Source organism: Hippoglossus stenolepis, chromosome 18 (assembly GCF_022539355.2).
Source record: "Hippoglossus stenolepis isolate QCI-W04-F060 chromosome 18, HSTE1.2, whole genome shotgun sequence".
In the NCBI taxonomy this organism is placed as follows: domain Eukaryota; kingdom Metazoa; phylum Chordata; class Actinopteri; order Pleuronectiformes; family Pleuronectidae; genus Hippoglossus; species Hippoglossus stenolepis.
The window spans coordinates 13,519,430-13,536,506 of record NC_061500.1 but is presented as its reverse complement, the minus strand read 5'-3'; the positions used below and the strand labels follow the sequence as shown (position 1 = coordinate 13,536,506).

General features: G+C 42.6%; 1 protein-coding gene across 6 annotated transcripts; it reads right to left on the bottom strand.

Moving 5' to 3' along the window:
• Positions 1-758: 758 nt before the first annotated feature.
• rnf165a (ring finger protein 165a) lies at positions 759-16,497 on the bottom strand. Of its 6 annotated transcripts, XM_035184375.2 has the most exons (9): positions 16,339-16,497; positions 13,735-15,416; positions 8,488-8,788; positions 8,278-8,403; positions 8,019-8,148; positions 6,755-6,859; positions 6,088-6,183; positions 5,890-5,990; positions 759-4,873 (listed from the first exon to the last, which is right to left on the bottom strand). In XM_035184375.2, the coding sequence occupies exons 2-9, from the start codon at positions 13,769-13,771 to the stop codon at positions 4,756-4,758; spliced, it is 1,014 nt and encodes a 337-aa protein (XP_035040266.1). In that variant the 5' UTR covers positions 13,772-15,416; positions 16,339-16,497; the 3' UTR covers positions 759-4,755. The 6 variants fall into 6 exon arrangements, with proteins under 6 accessions (XP_035040266.1, XP_035040263.1, XP_047200367.1 ...); XM_035184372.2 differs by lacking the exon at positions 13,735-15,416; XM_047344411.1 differs by lacking the exon at positions 13,735-15,416 and having other exon boundaries at positions 6,088-6,180.
• Positions 16,498-17,077: the final 580 nt, after the last annotated feature.

The window sequence follows — 17,077 nt, the reverse complement described above, 5'->3', positions numbered from 1 at the left end:
TAAACATAATCAGCTGAAAGTTGCTTTAAAAGGTCCCTAGAACCAGAAGAGTTTTTTAACCTGAAAGTCTGATCCAAGGTTCATGTTTTTGTTACATCGTTCACATTTGATCCGGTCAGTTATGGTTTTCCAATAAGGGAGAGGACTAAAGACTTTTGTATGACACAAGTACGTCCTGTTGTCATCACCTATGGGTTGCGTTGACCTATACTCGACACTGGTTTGTAGACGGGTGTGCGTCTGGTGTTAGCATGTTGTCGATATGTTGCCACTGTAATGTCATTATGGTTTCACTACCAGCTTTACCAGCTTCAGAAGCAGCAGGAGTTCGAATGCACCAAATTATTATATCAAACATTATCTCATTGAATGTGAAGACTACAAGCAAACCTGTGAGCCTCTCCCCCATCTTTTACTTCTGTTGTTTAATGGTGTTTCCACTTCCTGTACTTTGTCCGAAAGTCGGAACTATTCAAAAAGTCACACGATAAACGAACAGAACCAAGGTTCAGTTTGATCTGGACCGAGACCACCTAATGTGGTCAGACTAAGTTTTGGTCCATCGGTCAGATGTGTAAAAACATCCTTAGAAACATGAATAAATTGATGCCTGTTTAGAATATTAATGTAAAAGTCGTAAATTGAGCATTTTGCTTTTTTCTCACCAACCTATCAGCAGCCTCTGAGGTATCAAAGGCTCCCATTACGTCCACATCTTAAGGGGAAGTTAAGACCAATACAAAAGAGTCGAAAACAAGTCAATTTTATCCAATTTATTACAAAAAGAGCACATACAAAAGGATAATATACAAGCCATGAAATAAAAGTCAAATTAAAAAAACAGAACAGTTTGGGTTTAGCAATGCAACTTTTGAAATCATCACCGTTATTATTATTATTAGTAATAATAAATAAAGTACAAAATTCCACCAAATGTGAATCTAACATTTACCCATAATATGCTCATCCATTTCTTCATTAACACACTCATCACCATTAATGCGCTATTGCTTTAATATTAATGATAAATAGTTCTATTTTCAGGTAAAATATCCTATATTGAAAAACATTGCGCAGTCACAGCTAAACAGCAGATTTTCATACGAGGATGGCGGCAGCCCTTTCACTGGCACTTTTTGGGATTTTTCTCTTCAGTTTTGTTTTTCAGATTCAAGCAGCAACAAAATTAATAGTTTTTTTTCTGTTATATTCTTTGTATATATTTTCACCATATACTATTAAACCATTGAGACTATATTGAAACCTGAGAAAACATGCATTTTTAGAAAAAGGTTGTGCTTTAAAATCCTTGCCTTCCTTTTTAGACTGTGAAAGGAAACCGAGGATAGATCCAGAGAGGAGGGATGGACGGTGAAATCAAAATAAGAAATGGAGAGAATAGGAGATGGAAGATAGGGAGAAGGGAGAAATGAAGGAACGAAAGGTGAGTGGAGTATTTGTAAAGCCCACAGTGAAAGATGCCTCTTTAAACCTATTTCCCCGCAGCTATTTTGGACATTTTGACTGGAAGTTTTTGAGGAAAATGGCTTTTGTAGACACCTGTCAAATGTTGTCATAGCTCCTTCGTGACCCATTCTTTCAATTAACCGGGCGACCAATAAGGCATGGTGGCTTCGTGGATTGATTGTTAATGGTTTCAGTCATATGGAAATATCTCCTAACACTTAGAGCGAGGCACTTGTTATGCGTAAGTCTACAAACTAGTCTGGAAAAAACGAACTGAAGAGAAACACCAGAGAAATTCAAATGAAAAGAGGTCGACACAAAAGAGTTAAAGCGAAGGAACATGCTTCACAGATGATCATCATTAAGACCCATAGTGCATTGTGAGAAGCAGAGCATTAAAATGAAAATATAAAATAAAATAAAAAGCCAGAGTTCTTAGTGATAATTTGAAATTATCTAAACTACCTTTTTGCCAGTGAGAGGGTTCCCATATTTAAACAAGTGAGTGCAAAACAAAAGAAAAGAGAAGTCACAAACTAAAACCAATTCACTTCATTGCAGTTTGTCCACTACATCACAGCATGGGGGATCTGAGAAATTGCATTGAATGGAATGTAACCAAGATCCACAGCACCACATGAGAGAGAGACAGAGAAAGAGAGAGAGACAGAGAGAGAGAGAGAGAGAGACAGAGAGAGAGAGAGAGAGACAGAGAGAGAGAAAGAGAGAGAGAGAGAGAGAGAGAGAGAGAGAGAGAGAGAGAGAGAGAGAGAGAGAGAGAGAGAGAGAGGAGACGAGAGAGCGAGAGAGCGAGAGAGGGAGTGAGAGAGGGAGAGCGGGCTCAGTAGCTCAGCCTTGGACAGTAAACATCGCACAGCCAGCTTGTGGAGGTCAAACAGCAGGGTGAATCGTTTTTTTTTGTTTTCGTTTCAGTGTTCCAAAAAGTACAACTGCATGCAAAGCATTCCTATTTAAAACAATGCAAAAATGAGGTAATTGTTTTTTTTTCATAGCATTTTTTGTGTTATTTCTAAATAAATAAATTATGATTCAGTCGCCCCCCCGAGAAAAAAAACTATACAAAATTAAATACATACCCACAATATCTACAGTTAGTAATAAATTATGATTGTTAAATACTTAAGGCATCTCAACTGACAACACCCTGTGTAAACTATGAAAACTTCATCACGGATGACTCCACTACAGGAGGAGGCAGTGTCGACACTGGCAGTGCACAAGACAGGGAGAAGTGGATCCTGTTTTGATTGGTCCTTGGCCTGAAAGAGACTCTGGGCCAAGTCTTATTCTTAATTATCACAGTGCATAGGACGGCGAGGGTCCTAAAAGCAGCAATTAACACGCAGGGACCTGTGAAACGAAGTGAAAGCAGGCGAGACTGGATCGAACAGCCTGAATGTTCCCCTGCTGCCGTGTCGTCTCATGTCTGTGTGCACTGTGAGAGGGAGGCTGCCTCCGTCACACCACGTTCTACATGTTCTAGCAATACAGCATAGCAACCAGCATAGCAACCACGAGGGGAGGTCTGTCACACAAATACACAAGATCAATACACAAGCTCTTCTCTCTGCTGAAAAACACTGCATGAATCTATACCTAAATATGAACCAAATGCAATACCAAGGAAAAGAACTACTTGTCACCGCAACTACTGTCACATGTGCTTGTTCTTTAGGCCAAAAGGTTCACATCAAAACAAAAAGAAAAGAGGATCCCGATGTTTTGCCGCCCAAAGGGGGACGAGATGCACGCACGCTACAAGTCAGGGGATCTGACGCCGTGCTCGTTTTTTTTGTTTCTTCGTTAGTGTCGAGAAGTAATCACTAAGTCATGCACAGCCGTCTCTGCACCTTTGTTAAAATGGAGTAACACTTGCAAAGCTCACAGCCCGACTCGACGATGAAACATGCATTTTTAGCTCACGACGTTCTGCCACTGGCCCGGCGCCAAGATGAAGGTGCAGGTACAAAAGCGGCTAAATCTTCCTCCCACCTCGCTCTGCAGTGCACGATACTTTCTTTTATTCATCCCCCTGTTTGTTTTTTTTTGGGCTTCGTGTTGTATAAGCACTCCAGTGGCCATTAACCTACAGTGAGTCTACCTGTTGCCTGAAACCCTTAAACTCACACACTCACATTTGCACTTTTCCAACACCCACACTTTTAGTTTGCCACATCCACACACTCACAGCAGGGCCGAGCACAGACGTGTCGTCAGGTTGAAGCTACACTGTGAAAACAAAAATTCATTTTGGTAAAATACTCTCTACCTATTATTTTTTTTTTTTTTAAATGTTAAAAACACACACAACGACTCAAGTCACCGGGCTGGGTTTTATGCGGCAGTGACAGAGAGACCTACTCACACGACACCATCTCACATGACACCAACCCAAGGTAAATGTACAACTGTATTGCAAAAATGTCAAAGCTGCATGATAGAAGTAAAACACTCAGCTAGGCTGGCGCTCGCCCACCAGGAGGGCATCTGTGCACCAGATATCACTTGTTGGTTACTGCTACTCTACTACGACCACAAATGATCTTTAGGTAAACATGGCATCAGAGCATTTAGTTTCTGGTAAGCTTTCTTGTGTGGCAGAATATTTATGTTGAAGTGTGTGTGAAAAGAGAGAAATATATATATACATATATATATGTATATATATATATATAAATGTGAGTGTATTATACATATAAATATATATGTATAATACACTCTCTCATAATACATGTATGAGAGAGGGAGAAAGTAGCCAGCTCACTGTGGGGTTATGTTTCCACTCTCGGGACATTAAGTCATGGCTTTAAGGACATGCTACACAGCCCGGGGCTACCTACAGTACAACACAACCACAGCAACAACACCCAACTGACGAGCAGCAAGCTACAAGTAAACCCTGTGTACATGACTGTGTGTGTGTGTGTGTGTGTGTGTGTGTGTGTGTATGTGATGTGTGTGTGTGTGTAGTGTGTGTGTGTGTGTGTGTGTGTGTCATTCTTTTGCTTCCAGAGGGATGTGCTTCTATATAAAAGAGACTCTGTCGCGGCCTCTCGTGCAGTTAGTTATCCTGGCTTGGCTCAGTAAAGCATGAGTCAGAAGGAGGGTGGTGATGTCACATGACGTCTGGAGACATTTGGCAAAGCACCCGACAGTTGGGTGTGGGGGGTGGGGGGTGGGGTGGGGTGGAAGAAAGCGTGGAACCACACAAGGGTGATTGACAAGTGTGTGGAGGGGTGTGTGTGTGCGTGCGTGGTTTGAATCTCATCAGCTGTCAGGGTTCAGCTGTGTTTCGATGTCAACGCGGCAGATTGGACACTTCCTGCTGGTGGCCAGCCATTGGTCCACGCAGCCCTGGTGGAAGAGGTGCATGCAGGGCAGTCTCCTGCAGGACGGAGAAGAGAAGACACAGGGTCAACGTTGATTCACAGTGACAAGCATGAGTCTCACCGGTGCAGACAACTATGTGCTTCTGCAAAAGAACTTGTGAAACCTGCAGGGAGTTAATTTAGTTCCTTCAGGCATGCAGAGAGGACTTCTGTCCGGCCTGAGTCCCACACGCCTCTCGGACAGCTGAGACTCCGTATGTTGTAAGCCGACTCTCTCCTCGTCCCACAGTACTTTTCCCTATCCCCTAAACTCACCCACCCCAGCTCAGGTTTAACCGCCTGTGTAAATCCGTGTGCTCATGTCAGTGCTTGTAAAAAAAAAGGGCATCATTTGGAGGTGACTTATGCTACATTCATACCACTGCAATTACGTATGAAAACTGTTTTTTTTAGACTGAAGCGATCTCTGTCCACACGAGCGTTTGAAATCACGTCTCCTACACATCTCGTCTCCTACACATGTCAGCAGTTATATCATTGTAAAAGGCTGAATTTAACTGCACGACAGCTGATAGCTGTTAAAGACAACAGGGTCAGCAGGGCTTATAATTTATTGTGTCACGTTCTACACAGGTAGCCGAGGCTAATGCTGGTTGTTTGCTTCAGGACGGGGGTCATGTGATAGGAGCCTGACAAATCAGTGAAGGTTAAGTTGTGACCGAAAAAGACCCAATCAGTTTAGAACCAAGACTGGAGAAAGTAGCCTGGCTCTGTAAAAAATGCCCACTAGCACCATTAGAGCTCATCGATTTAAATGCGTGTTTGTTTTTAGAAAGACGGAAGTGTAGCTGTAACCAAAGTGTAAATGTACTGGAGGGAGTTTATGTGTGTGTGACTATTTCTTGGCTGCAACATAGACTGGTTGCCTGACAACGGCTCAGAACAAGTTTTTACACACTGGCTTTAAAATCCCAAGTATCAATTCTGCAGTCTATCTCTGCACGAGAAACAAAATGCAAGTTTTATTTTAAGTTTGAAAGAAAACTGTTGTTTCAGTGAAAAGGCTTCTCACCTGACGTCCTCTTTGTCCTCCAGCATAGACAAACAGATCGTACACTTCTCATCCACATCGGTTTCCTCCTCCTCCCCGATCTTCAGATGCAGTGGCTTTCTCTGTTATCAGGTCACATTATAGACACAGTCAATGGGAGCCATTCAACCCAATGAGAAAACTTTGAATGGTGTGTATGTCTGTTATTATCTGTCCAACCTTCTTGTATTTGTGTGGAAAGGTGAATCTCTCGATGGTCGTCTGAACAGCTCCTCTACTCACACTCCCCAGCCGGTCTTCAAGCTGCAACAGCTCCTGGGGGAAAACATTACAATCACATAACCGATACTAAATGGACGGTGTTTTTGTCAACACCCCTAAAAGTGCTTAAAAACACTAGAAATGAGTTAGACTTCATTTCCTAAGGGAACATAAAGGGAGATTACTCATCAGCAAGAGTAAAAGCCGGAGTAAAACAGTATGGAGTGATGAATTTCTCTATAATCATTTATTATTATTGATAATAATAATAACTTTATTTAAATAGCATCTTTAAAAGCAGGGTTTACAAAGTGCTTTGACAGACAAAGCAGACACAGAAAGTCAATCACAAAAATGCATTCACATAAAAGTAATAAAGTGAAGGCAGAAAATACAAATAAAAGGAATAGAACAATAAAAAGAAATGGATGACACTACATAAGAGCAAATAAATACACAGAACAAAAGCAGTAAAACAAAAAGATAAAAATCTCTAATAGACTAAATAAAAATGCAAATCAGATGGTTCGAGAGTTTCAAAGTTTGTTTTCAGATTACAAGGATGTTCTGGTTTTGATCGACGGAGGGAGGAAAGTGTACGGAACGTATTCAGGGATAAATTTACCTCGTAACTCTCTCGCACAGCAGTGGCGTGCCTCGAAGGATTCAGACTTTGCAGGGCCAACAGGTGCAGCTGGGGGTACGGGTAGTTTCTGATTTCATGCACGACCTGGCAAAAGAGAGCTCCTCATCATTTAACAGCACTGATAATCCTGCAGAGGAAAACAGGTCTTCTCTGTTCTTTGAATGCAGAGTCTGACACAAGCACCAAACGTGTCTCTGTTTGTAAAACACATCCTCCGAAAGAAACTCAGAACTCCTGACGCACTCATTTACATCACACTCTATGACGTTTCCCTTTGTGTGAGACTTCATTCTGATTATGGAGTTAATTTATTTCAGATATCAAAGTCCGTTTAGGCGTCTTGCGGAGTAAATGTGCATATGTAAAAAGGAAAGTTGCATGAGGCCATTTGTGGTCGTGAATGGAGCCGTGTAAAGTCTGTTCAATTGTAGGTTTTTTAATGCCTTTGTACTCCACGTTGCATTGTGGGTAATTTAGGTGCCAGTTTCTAACAAGGGGGAAAAAGGTGGTTTCTCTGACACTGCTGCATCAGTTTTAATCTTTTTTTTGGGGGGGGACTGTGGCTCAGGAGGTAGAGAGGGAGGTCAATTAAACAGAGGGTCGGTGGTTCGATCTCCAGCACCTCAAGTCTGCGTTCTAAGTGTCCTTGGGGAAGATACTTAACCCCAAAATGCCTCTGACAGCAGTTTTAATGTCAATAGTACTTTAATGAAAATGTTTGATCAAATCTGTTCTCATCTTCTCTTTTCTGTGATGGTACAGGTCACTTACCCTCAAAAATAAGAAACAGCGACAGGTTCTGTAAACGTGACGTGACGCTAAATGACCTTCATCAACTGAGCAAGGTCAAGATTTTAAAGAAGGCCCGAACAATCTTCATATTGAGTTTTTATTCTTCCGTCTGGCCGTAGATTCAATCTGCCAAGATGCAGAACTAACAGATTTAAAAGGTCATTTATCCCTGCGACCATCAGCCTTTTAAATGTCTCACTGTGATGTACTTGTATTGTTGATGTATTTCTTGTTATTATATGCTTTGGTATATATGGTTAATGTTGGCTGAACATTGAATTGCCCCTCAGGGATAATAAAGATACCTCGAACCTTCTCGCGATTGACAAGACCCTTAAAGCTCTACAGTTCATTTACCATCCTTGTTTAAAAGCATCAGCTCAATGGAGAAAGCTCTGACTAACGAATACAAAATTTGAAATAAATTATAGCAGGGCAGTATACCACCTACCACTTGTGCGGAGGATGTGTTCCTGGGGAAGTGGTGCATGCGAGGGGAGGCCAGGTAATGCTGATAGTGCTGAGGGAGCTGCTGGAGCTGGTACTGGTGGTGAGGGATGCCCGCGTCCACACTCAGGTCCCTGAAGGGCAAACAGACAGGCAGCTAAATCCAAACTGTCACCCATGCGAGGGTGATGTGACAGACAGATGGGTGCCGAGATGAAAGCATCAAGATAATTCACACTCGTTTATCTCCAACGGGGACTCACCAGTCAGTGCCTTCAGCCAGGTACCGCGGCTGCTGTGTCATTGGCTGTGGAACATGGAGGGGAGGGGAGAACTCGTAGCCTGAACGCAGCCGGTGAGGGTTCAGGGGAATACGCTCCTGGGTTCTTCTAGAATAACACAGATATGTTTGACTTGGTTCTATGAGTATACAGAATGTGTGTGTGTGTTATTTGCATGTAGACTAGTTTTACCTGGAGTGCGGGAGGATCCTGCGGTGCTGCGCTTCAAGAAGCTGCTGCTGGATGAGGTATTGCTGGTGTAAGGCCTGAGGTAGGAATGGAGGCCCCGGCACATCCTGGAACTGGGGGGGTGCAGGCAGGGCAGTGAGGGGCGGATGGTGCGCCGGGGGCAGGTGGGTGGCCAGGCCCGTCTGAGGGGGCTGGCTGGTGTGTCCCAGAGGGAACTCGGCTGAGATGGGCGCCTGGGGAGCGCCCAGGTGAAAGTGTCGGCAGGAAGTAGCATGGCTATTGTGATGCCTGGTGAAGTGTGCTCCTGTGGGAAATAGATCCGAGTGATGAGAATTGAGCGTGCGATTACTCCCAACCACACAAACAACACACAGAGATGCAGACGAACAAATGAAGAACACATAAATACATGCACACACACTTGACTTCTGGCTCTCTCACACACACACAAATACATTTAAAAACATACAACAACTTATCACACAGAGAGAACATACAAATAGGACACAGGAAGAGACAAGACAAAGCAGACAAACCAACAGATGGATGACTGACACACTGACACACACACACACACACACACACACACTAAGACCCCTGTGGAGCACCATCTAAACCCACGGACAGATTGCACCCAGTGGCCTGTCTGTCCACTCGCCATGATACAGCCAGCAGGGGGGATGGATCTTCACTAAGAGCCCGGGTTGGTTCTGAGATCTACAGCACCGAAGGGGTCGTCTGCAGCCTGTGATCTCCAGTCACTTTAATACGTGTAGTTTCTATATTATATCTGCTGTTTGATGGATCATAGATTAAACGGTCTCGTTCTGATTGAAACCCTCGCTGAGTCTGATAAAAACAACAACAACCGAGGTGGGCTCAAAAGATTATCTTGCCTCCGGTTTCACCCTCCCCCATCAAGCCTCCTATCAGAGGTGGAGGCGACGTGAGATTGTGCAGCACGGTCCAAACTGAGTCTCCTCCTGCACAGAACAATCGATGCAAATTACTCCGAGTTCGGAGAGAGGAGGGTTGGGAGGAGGGTGCGGAGGGGACAAACAGTTCATACTTCAACTTCCAATTACAAGCTTTCATGTTACGGGGTTTCTGAAGCAGGAGGCAGACCACAGGGTGCGGAGGATGGACTGTGCAGAGTGGATGTTACAATACCACAGTGTTGTGCCTTTTCAAAGGCCTGGAAATGTATCCAATCACTTTGAGTTGAATATTTTTGGAGTAAATCTACTATATGTTGTTGTTGTTTCAAGCTGAGTAGATCTGTATTATGGTAGCCATTTTGAATATAGCAGGTAAACACAGGTCATCATATTAATCTAGGTTTTGTATGAATACAATAAAACATTCTTTAGAGGTGCTATTGGCAGATTTTGCACAAATAAACTATTTCCCCTTGTTTCCAGTCTTTGTGCTAAGCTAAGCTAATCAGCTTCTGACTGTAGCCTTCTGTTTAACAATCCAACATTAGAGTGATATCAATCTACTCACCAAGCTCCCTGACAGAAAGCAAACAAAAGCATTGGCCAAAACGGCGAACTTTTCCTTTAAATTAATAAGATAAATATGTAGGATTTTGTGTTGACATCTTAAAAAGACGATCATGATTACAGATGATCATTTTTGTGTTCTGCAGAAAGTCCCATTTTCCCCCAGTTGTGGCATTGCTGTTCCATCTGAATGTGGACAAAATATGGACGCTGTAAACAAAACGTGTTGTATCTGTTTGTTTAGAGCATATAAATGAATCATAAAAACATCTGTATTGTCTAAAACGAGCCTGTGAGGTGCAACATTTGACAAGTTCACATTAATAGATTGTTTAGAGCTGACTGAAGAATTATGTTAGAATTAGACACCACATGAACGTACAATCTGTTCAGGTTGAGACTAATTTAATGTGACATCTGCGTTTACCTGCTATTTCAAGTCAAGATGGCTGCTGTGAAAAATGTCTGTTAGATTAAATGTGAACTTTCTAACAGTCATACTAATGACACTGTGTCTAATATAAGTAAGTGGGAGGATTCAGTTATTAGTTAACGGTTTGTGATAAATTAAGCATTTGCTGACAAATGTAATTAACTAAAGCTAGTTCACAGGCTTCAGATCACATTTACAAATTATCATCTGTAATAATCATAATCGTTATTCGATTTCAACACAAAATCCCTCATCTCTTACATACATGGGAATTATATATTTATTTATTTAAAAGGAATAGTTCGCCATTTTAGACTATATATTTATTCGCTTTCGCTCAGTGAGCTATATGAGAACACTGATACCACTCTTATGTTGAATATAAAGCTGATTAGCTTAGCTTAGCACAAAGACTGGAAACAGGGGTAAACAGAAAGCCTTGCTTTGTACAGCGTAGCACCACTAGAGTAATTTTTTTTTTGGTTCACACTAAATCCAAAGCGACAACACAACAATTTGTTATTTTATAGGGATTATGTGGTGCTCTGTTTCTCACCAAAGAAATAGCTGTGCACTCCAGGGTTTGTATAAATCAAACAAAGACAATATAATAATACATATAATTTTGTGAGCTTTTTTTGTGAGCTGGGTGAGCCGTTTCCTCCGGGCTCCAGTATTTGTGCTAAGCTGTTTTAAGTAGCCTCTGGTTGCTGCTTCATATTTAACATTGGATCGTACAAATGTTCTCTTGTTCTCCTACAAATAGAAAATAAGCAGAATTTCCCAAATGTCTCACCATTCATTTATTCTGCAGTTATTCCTAATACGGCATACTGTATATGCATGATTGTTGTTTTGCTTCGTTGACATTTCGCCTCAGGACATGAGAAGCCAATGAACCTTGAGAGCCACGGGCAGACTGAAAACATTTGGCTGAGGAAGTAGAGCAGAAATGGCAGACTGCTGGTTTGATTTGGTAAAAAGGCTGTGCGTCACTATTGTATGAAACCTGTGACCTGGTAACACTGGACTCTGTGTGGAGCTTAAAGTAAATGTCAAATTATTTGTCTGTGGGCTCCTCTGCAGAATCGGCCGCTGACATTAGTGTTTGACATATTGCAGGGCTCCCAGCAGCACTGACGCTCTTACTCTTTATACGTCCCTGCTTTCACTTTGACAGACAGACACAAAATGCCTGATTGGTGCAGGACGGACCCCCACCCCTTGCACACAGACGCACACAGACACACACATGCTCTCATCCACCTCTCCTCACCCCTGAGCTGCTGCACAGGCAGCCCCTCCCCCACGGTGTGGCTGCAGCATGGCGTCCCCTGTGTGAGTGACAGCCCGGAAGCACCGCCCACCAGCGACTGCAGCAGTCTGACATTAAACCTGTCTCCCTCTCCCTCCCACCCTCCCTCCCTCCTGCTGCCATCACTGCAGCTTTACAATCACACCTCCTTTTCTAAACATAATCCTGTCTTCTTCCTAGTCTGATTGTCCTCCATCATGGAATGCTCCGAGCTGTGTGCAAGCTGTTTTTCATTGAAACCCATCCCCACACCTGCTGATATCGCTGATCGGCACACAAACCATTACAGTGTGGGACTAAAAGGAAAGGAATCGGCCTCTGTGATGTACAGCTGGACTGAAAACATGCACACATATTGGCTATTGTCTGCGCTCCCTGACCTTGATTCTACAGTACATGGGTCACATAAGGGCATGGTGGGAGGAAGACAAAAGATCCGATGCTAATGATGCCTGTAGCCGTGCAGCTACTGTGGATTAACATATGCATTACAGCTGCTGGGTTATTTTAAAAGTCTGTTGCTGCAGTCGCTGGCAAAAAGTTGCAGAGCAACATATGGCTACTTCTCAGCCACACCTTGTGTCTGCAGACTCTGCACATAAATAACTCTGGACTATTTCAGACATTGTGAACAGATGTATGGCTCATGTGGCTGGAGCGGGCCAGTTAGGAGTCCCCCGCTTTAAAATGCCTCAAAGTGCTGAGTCTCAAATTTAAAATGTGCAGTGAAATAGTCCAAATGAATGACACCAGAGCCTGTGCTGCACGTACTGCCCAGATTTCACACTTGTCAATAAAGCAAAGGCTTTGTTTACAGTGAGAGCAAACCCCTTAACCCAAGAGATAAAACTTAACATTTAGGAAAATATAGAACTTATATAGTGAATAATTTTGTTGGCTAGTATTAAAATTCAGTACTTGTGGAATTTAAGACTCTTCGTAAAAAACCTACAGCGCATTAATCCTACCGCAAACACTATGTTGACACTTTCATTTAACTCCCTGCGATAAATAATCAGGTCTTATCTGCACTTGTAATCTAATACGAGTCCCATTAGGTTTTTGTTGTCACCAGGTGCAGACACACCAGTTTGACTATAGGAATTTAATCTCACATTACCAACCTGGCTGCTTCTTCCTGTGATTTAAGATTGTGTGTTAATGTGTCTGTTGTGCGACATGAACGAGAAAGGAAGTGGATGAAACAGCCCAGTTTACACAGATATAAAGCTTCACATACGAAAGACTTGCAATGTGCCGATTGAACCGAACGGATTTGTCATTATGAGACACATTTGGAGATTCTGGAAGGAAAAGTTGGACATTTTGGGGGAAATTTGCATATTCGCTGTCAGATGAGAAAGATAACACTGATGTCTATCAGATAAATATAAGTAAAGAAAGAGCTGGTCTGGCTCTTTCAAACTAACTAAATCAAGCTATCAGCTTCACCAAAGTTCAGCAATAAATATGTTATCTCTTCTCTATGCACAAATGACTTATCTAGTTGTTTAAGCTAAGCTAATTGACTGTATAGCTTCTGATTTAGAGTACAGATATAAGAGAAGTATCAACCTTTTCATCTCTTTGCCAGAAAGCAAATAAGCAAAGTTCCCAAAATGTAGAACTATTCCTTTAATAACACATTAGGAAAGAACTGCACAAGCTACAGAAGAATGTAGCCTGGTGTTAACTGTAGACAGACTTCCAAGGTTGTTTGAATTCAGCTATTAATCAGTCAGTTCCTCGAAATGTTGATATATACACCTTGAGACGATTCATTCGCCAAGCTATTTATATAACGTGGCTTATAAACCTTTAACATCTTTGGTTTCATTATTCAATTTAGGCAATTCTATAAATCACAAAGCAGCGTATTCAACATGTTAACCTTGATTATTTTCTTTTTTAGAAATCAAACATTACTCTAAGGTTGTTTCTCCATTACTTTTACAGAAATCTGACAATAGTATATAATATCACCGGTTATATCTTACCCAATATAAGATTACCATGTTGAAGAAGGTTATCCATTTTGCCCAAAGTGGTTCCAATGTTAACTCAACACCAATAAACACCAATGAGTGGATGTGAGGGAGGCTTTGTTGAGTTTTATAAATAATAGTGTATGGAATAAGAGGGAATGACAGCGTGTAACATTAAATATCAATGCCGATGTGTTTCAGTATAAACATGCTTTTCTTTTTTTGTTGTTGAATGGATAGAAAATTTGGTTGCCCCAACTCCAAAGTAAGCAGAGCAGCAACTTGAAGAAACTCTGTCAGAGACAGCTGAGAGAATGAGAGCACATAGAGAGTGAGGGGACCGTCTCAGTGACAGCACGGTGTGGAGGGAGGAAGGGAGGAACACATGGAAATCAGCAAAAAGCACACTGAAGGTTAGGAAGAAAACTACAGTCTTTATTGGAAAATATTAGTATGTGTGGCACTGTGTGATAATAGTAATAATAAGAGTAATATAACCAGAATAATATCATGCAAATAAAGACCAAAGGCAAGGCCCGACCATGCTCTCTGTAGGGTTAACAGAACAGAAGCAGCATCCAATGAGTAGATGTGTATGCTTACAGCACATTTCAGTACAGCAGGGGCATCTCTACACAAAGATTACATTGGAATCTGCTGTTCAATGTGGAAAAACAAAAAGTATAAAATGACCATGCATTAGGATCTAATACAAGAACATAAGGTAGAAAGAACCACAACCAAAGAATAAAAAGACATTTTGATTCTAAAAGGAGTTCTACAGCAGTGCAGGATATACACATCCCTGTAAAATGGATAGCATTCTGGAAGTGTCTGAGGAGAAGACTTAAGAGGGGGCTGTGAATGATAGTGGTGGGGGGGGATTTTCAAAATGGCAAGATGAGTTAGACCTGAGTCTCGCCAATTTATTGTGACTGACAGAATCAATTCAGCTCGCATGAACAAAGGCTTTCACACATGGATAGGATTGTGACCAGCCGTTTGGACGCTTTGCACTACAGCAGGTGCAGCGGACCATCAGGTGAAAATAACACCACACAAATCACTGTAATTTCAGCGCTGCGAGTACAAGCCAATTGGTGAATGTTAGAAAAAAAAGCGGGATTATTGGTAAAACTGGTTTAGAGTAGGTGATCATACGAGCAATTTTGTAGATGACAAAAGCTGGTACTTAGCAAAACAGGGGATTGACACAAATATCCAAAGGGTTCGATCAAGCCTGGCTGTAATCGAATCAGGGGGGGTGGGTGGGGGTGGGGGGGAGGATCAAAATGTATCCACTTTACAGAAATTTACAGCAGAATGTAGTCTATCCACACTGAATGGGAGAATCACAATGACAGTCTGTAGTAAAAGTCTAAACGCTACAATGGGTTATTCACTAAAGAGCAACATGACAGTTTAAATAAAGACAAACTGCTTACTACAGAAGGTGTTATTCTTTAGTCGGTTACACAGAAGGATACGGTATGAGTGGGAACTCGGTTTGGTTTGTTTTAATGCCAATGTCGTCTTCAGATGGAAAAGAGGAAATGAGGAAGAAGGGGGTTCACAATACAGCTAGATGCAGAGAACAGGCAGAGGCTACGGCAGACAGCAGCAGATGATCGTTAGCTACACAATGGAGGGGGACAAAGGTCTGAGAAATGCGGAATGTAGAGCCAGCCTCGATACTATGGAACAGGAAAAAAGAACACAAATAAAAGCACAATGAAATCATTGGTGCTACTGCATGTAGTTTTAACAATCAGACTATTCTTGTTCTTACTGCTACCGCTATTATTACATAATCAACACAGATCGCCTAGTGCTGCAATGGAGGATGATATTAATGCTGTTATGTCCAATTGAACGAGTGTGGTTATTCTACCTTTATGCTGTTCTCGCTGCTGCAGCGTTTTTTCATTGTGTATTTTTAGGATTTGAGGCAAACTGCCACCATTTTATCACCTCTCTATATTAAACCTGAGGCACACTGCGACACTAACCTGGATTAAAAAGGATGAGTTAATTGAAAAGAATCATGTTAAATCGTGTTAACATGAGCACTACGGGGAGAAGAGGAGGAGAGGGGGGACAACACACTGGATGCCACACAAAGGGGCAAACAACCCTTGTCATGTTGTCAGCAGCGTGCACGGCCAGATTACACACAAATACACACAGTCGCGGGTCTTATTAGCGAATGGAGCTGTGCTAGTAAATGTGGTGGTGTCGAGCTCCGGGTGTCGTCCCGTGTAAACACACGAACCCGAAGCACACCGGGGGAGACCGCGCTAGCAGCGGAGGGTAAAAAAAAAAAAAAGACGGAACAAGCGGGGGGCTGCCATTTGACAGCTGCGGTCATTCGGTGCCAGAAACAGGCCCCGAAACACCGCAACACACCGATATTCACGGTTCAGACAAGATGTCTGAGCGTGTCAAAGCGGCTACGCACACGCGACGCCACCGTTAGCAGCGCGGCTAATGTTATTCGTCGCTCGTCGCTAGCAGGTGTCAGCTCTGTTTACATCATGAGGACATTTAGAGAAAGAGAAGAAGAGACGCGGCGGCGTTTGACGGGGTTAGGACGTGAAATAGAAAAGCTCGTCATACCTCTATTTCTAACTGAGCCGAAGACGGGGAGAACCAGATATCCAACATGTACTAACACCATCCTGGGTCCTTCTTTGTTGTGCGGGCGGCCACAGCGAGACAGATGGTCCATGGAAATGATCCCCTCCGGTGCTCGGTGCGTTCAAACGCACAGGCTGCGCTGGCTGCACACGCACACCCGCGCAGCCAATCAGCGGAGCCCCCCGAGCAGGACCCTCCGGCTCTGGCAGGCGGCTCCGCCAATGGGAGCAGCGCGGGGGCGGGGACTGTCCGCCCCCCCTCCGTCCACACTGAAGCCTGCAGCCCAGAGGAGGTGCTGCTGCCTCCTCAAGTAAACATGGCCCCTCGTTAGCTTTCATTCACACCGATTATTCAGCTCTGCCACGATTATGTCACAGACAGGATGTGTCTCATGGAGGAATTAAAATGAAAATCTGCAACAGATCATGCTGCAGGGACATAGTGTATATAAAGAGGTTATACCATTCAATTTGCTTATAATCAGGTACTATGCAATATCAGGGATAGGATCACAGATAATCATCCAATAATTGATCCTTTTCACTGATTAAATCAGCTATCACGTAAAGAAGAAAAACATGTCATGATTTATAACGTTAAATAATTATTGATTGGCTATTTTGTTACTTTATTGCAGGTATTGCAATACAAGTATTCAGACTCAAGATGTTAATCGTCCTGCAGTATCTAGCTTTAGATTTTAGTACTTTCCTAAAAA

Coding starts and splice junctions, on each gene's coding strand:
- rnf165a (XM_035184372.2), bottom strand. CDS start 16,450: ATGGACCATCTGTCTCGCTGTGGCCGCCCGCACAACAAAGAAGGACCC. Junction 8,789..16,338: donor CGGCTCAGTTAGAAATAGAG/GTATGACGAGCT, acceptor TATTTCCCACAG/GAGCACACTTCACCAGGCAT. Junction 5,991..6,087: donor TTCCACACAAATACAAGAAG/GTTGGACAGATA, acceptor ACCTGATAACAG/AGAAAGCCACTGCATCTGAA.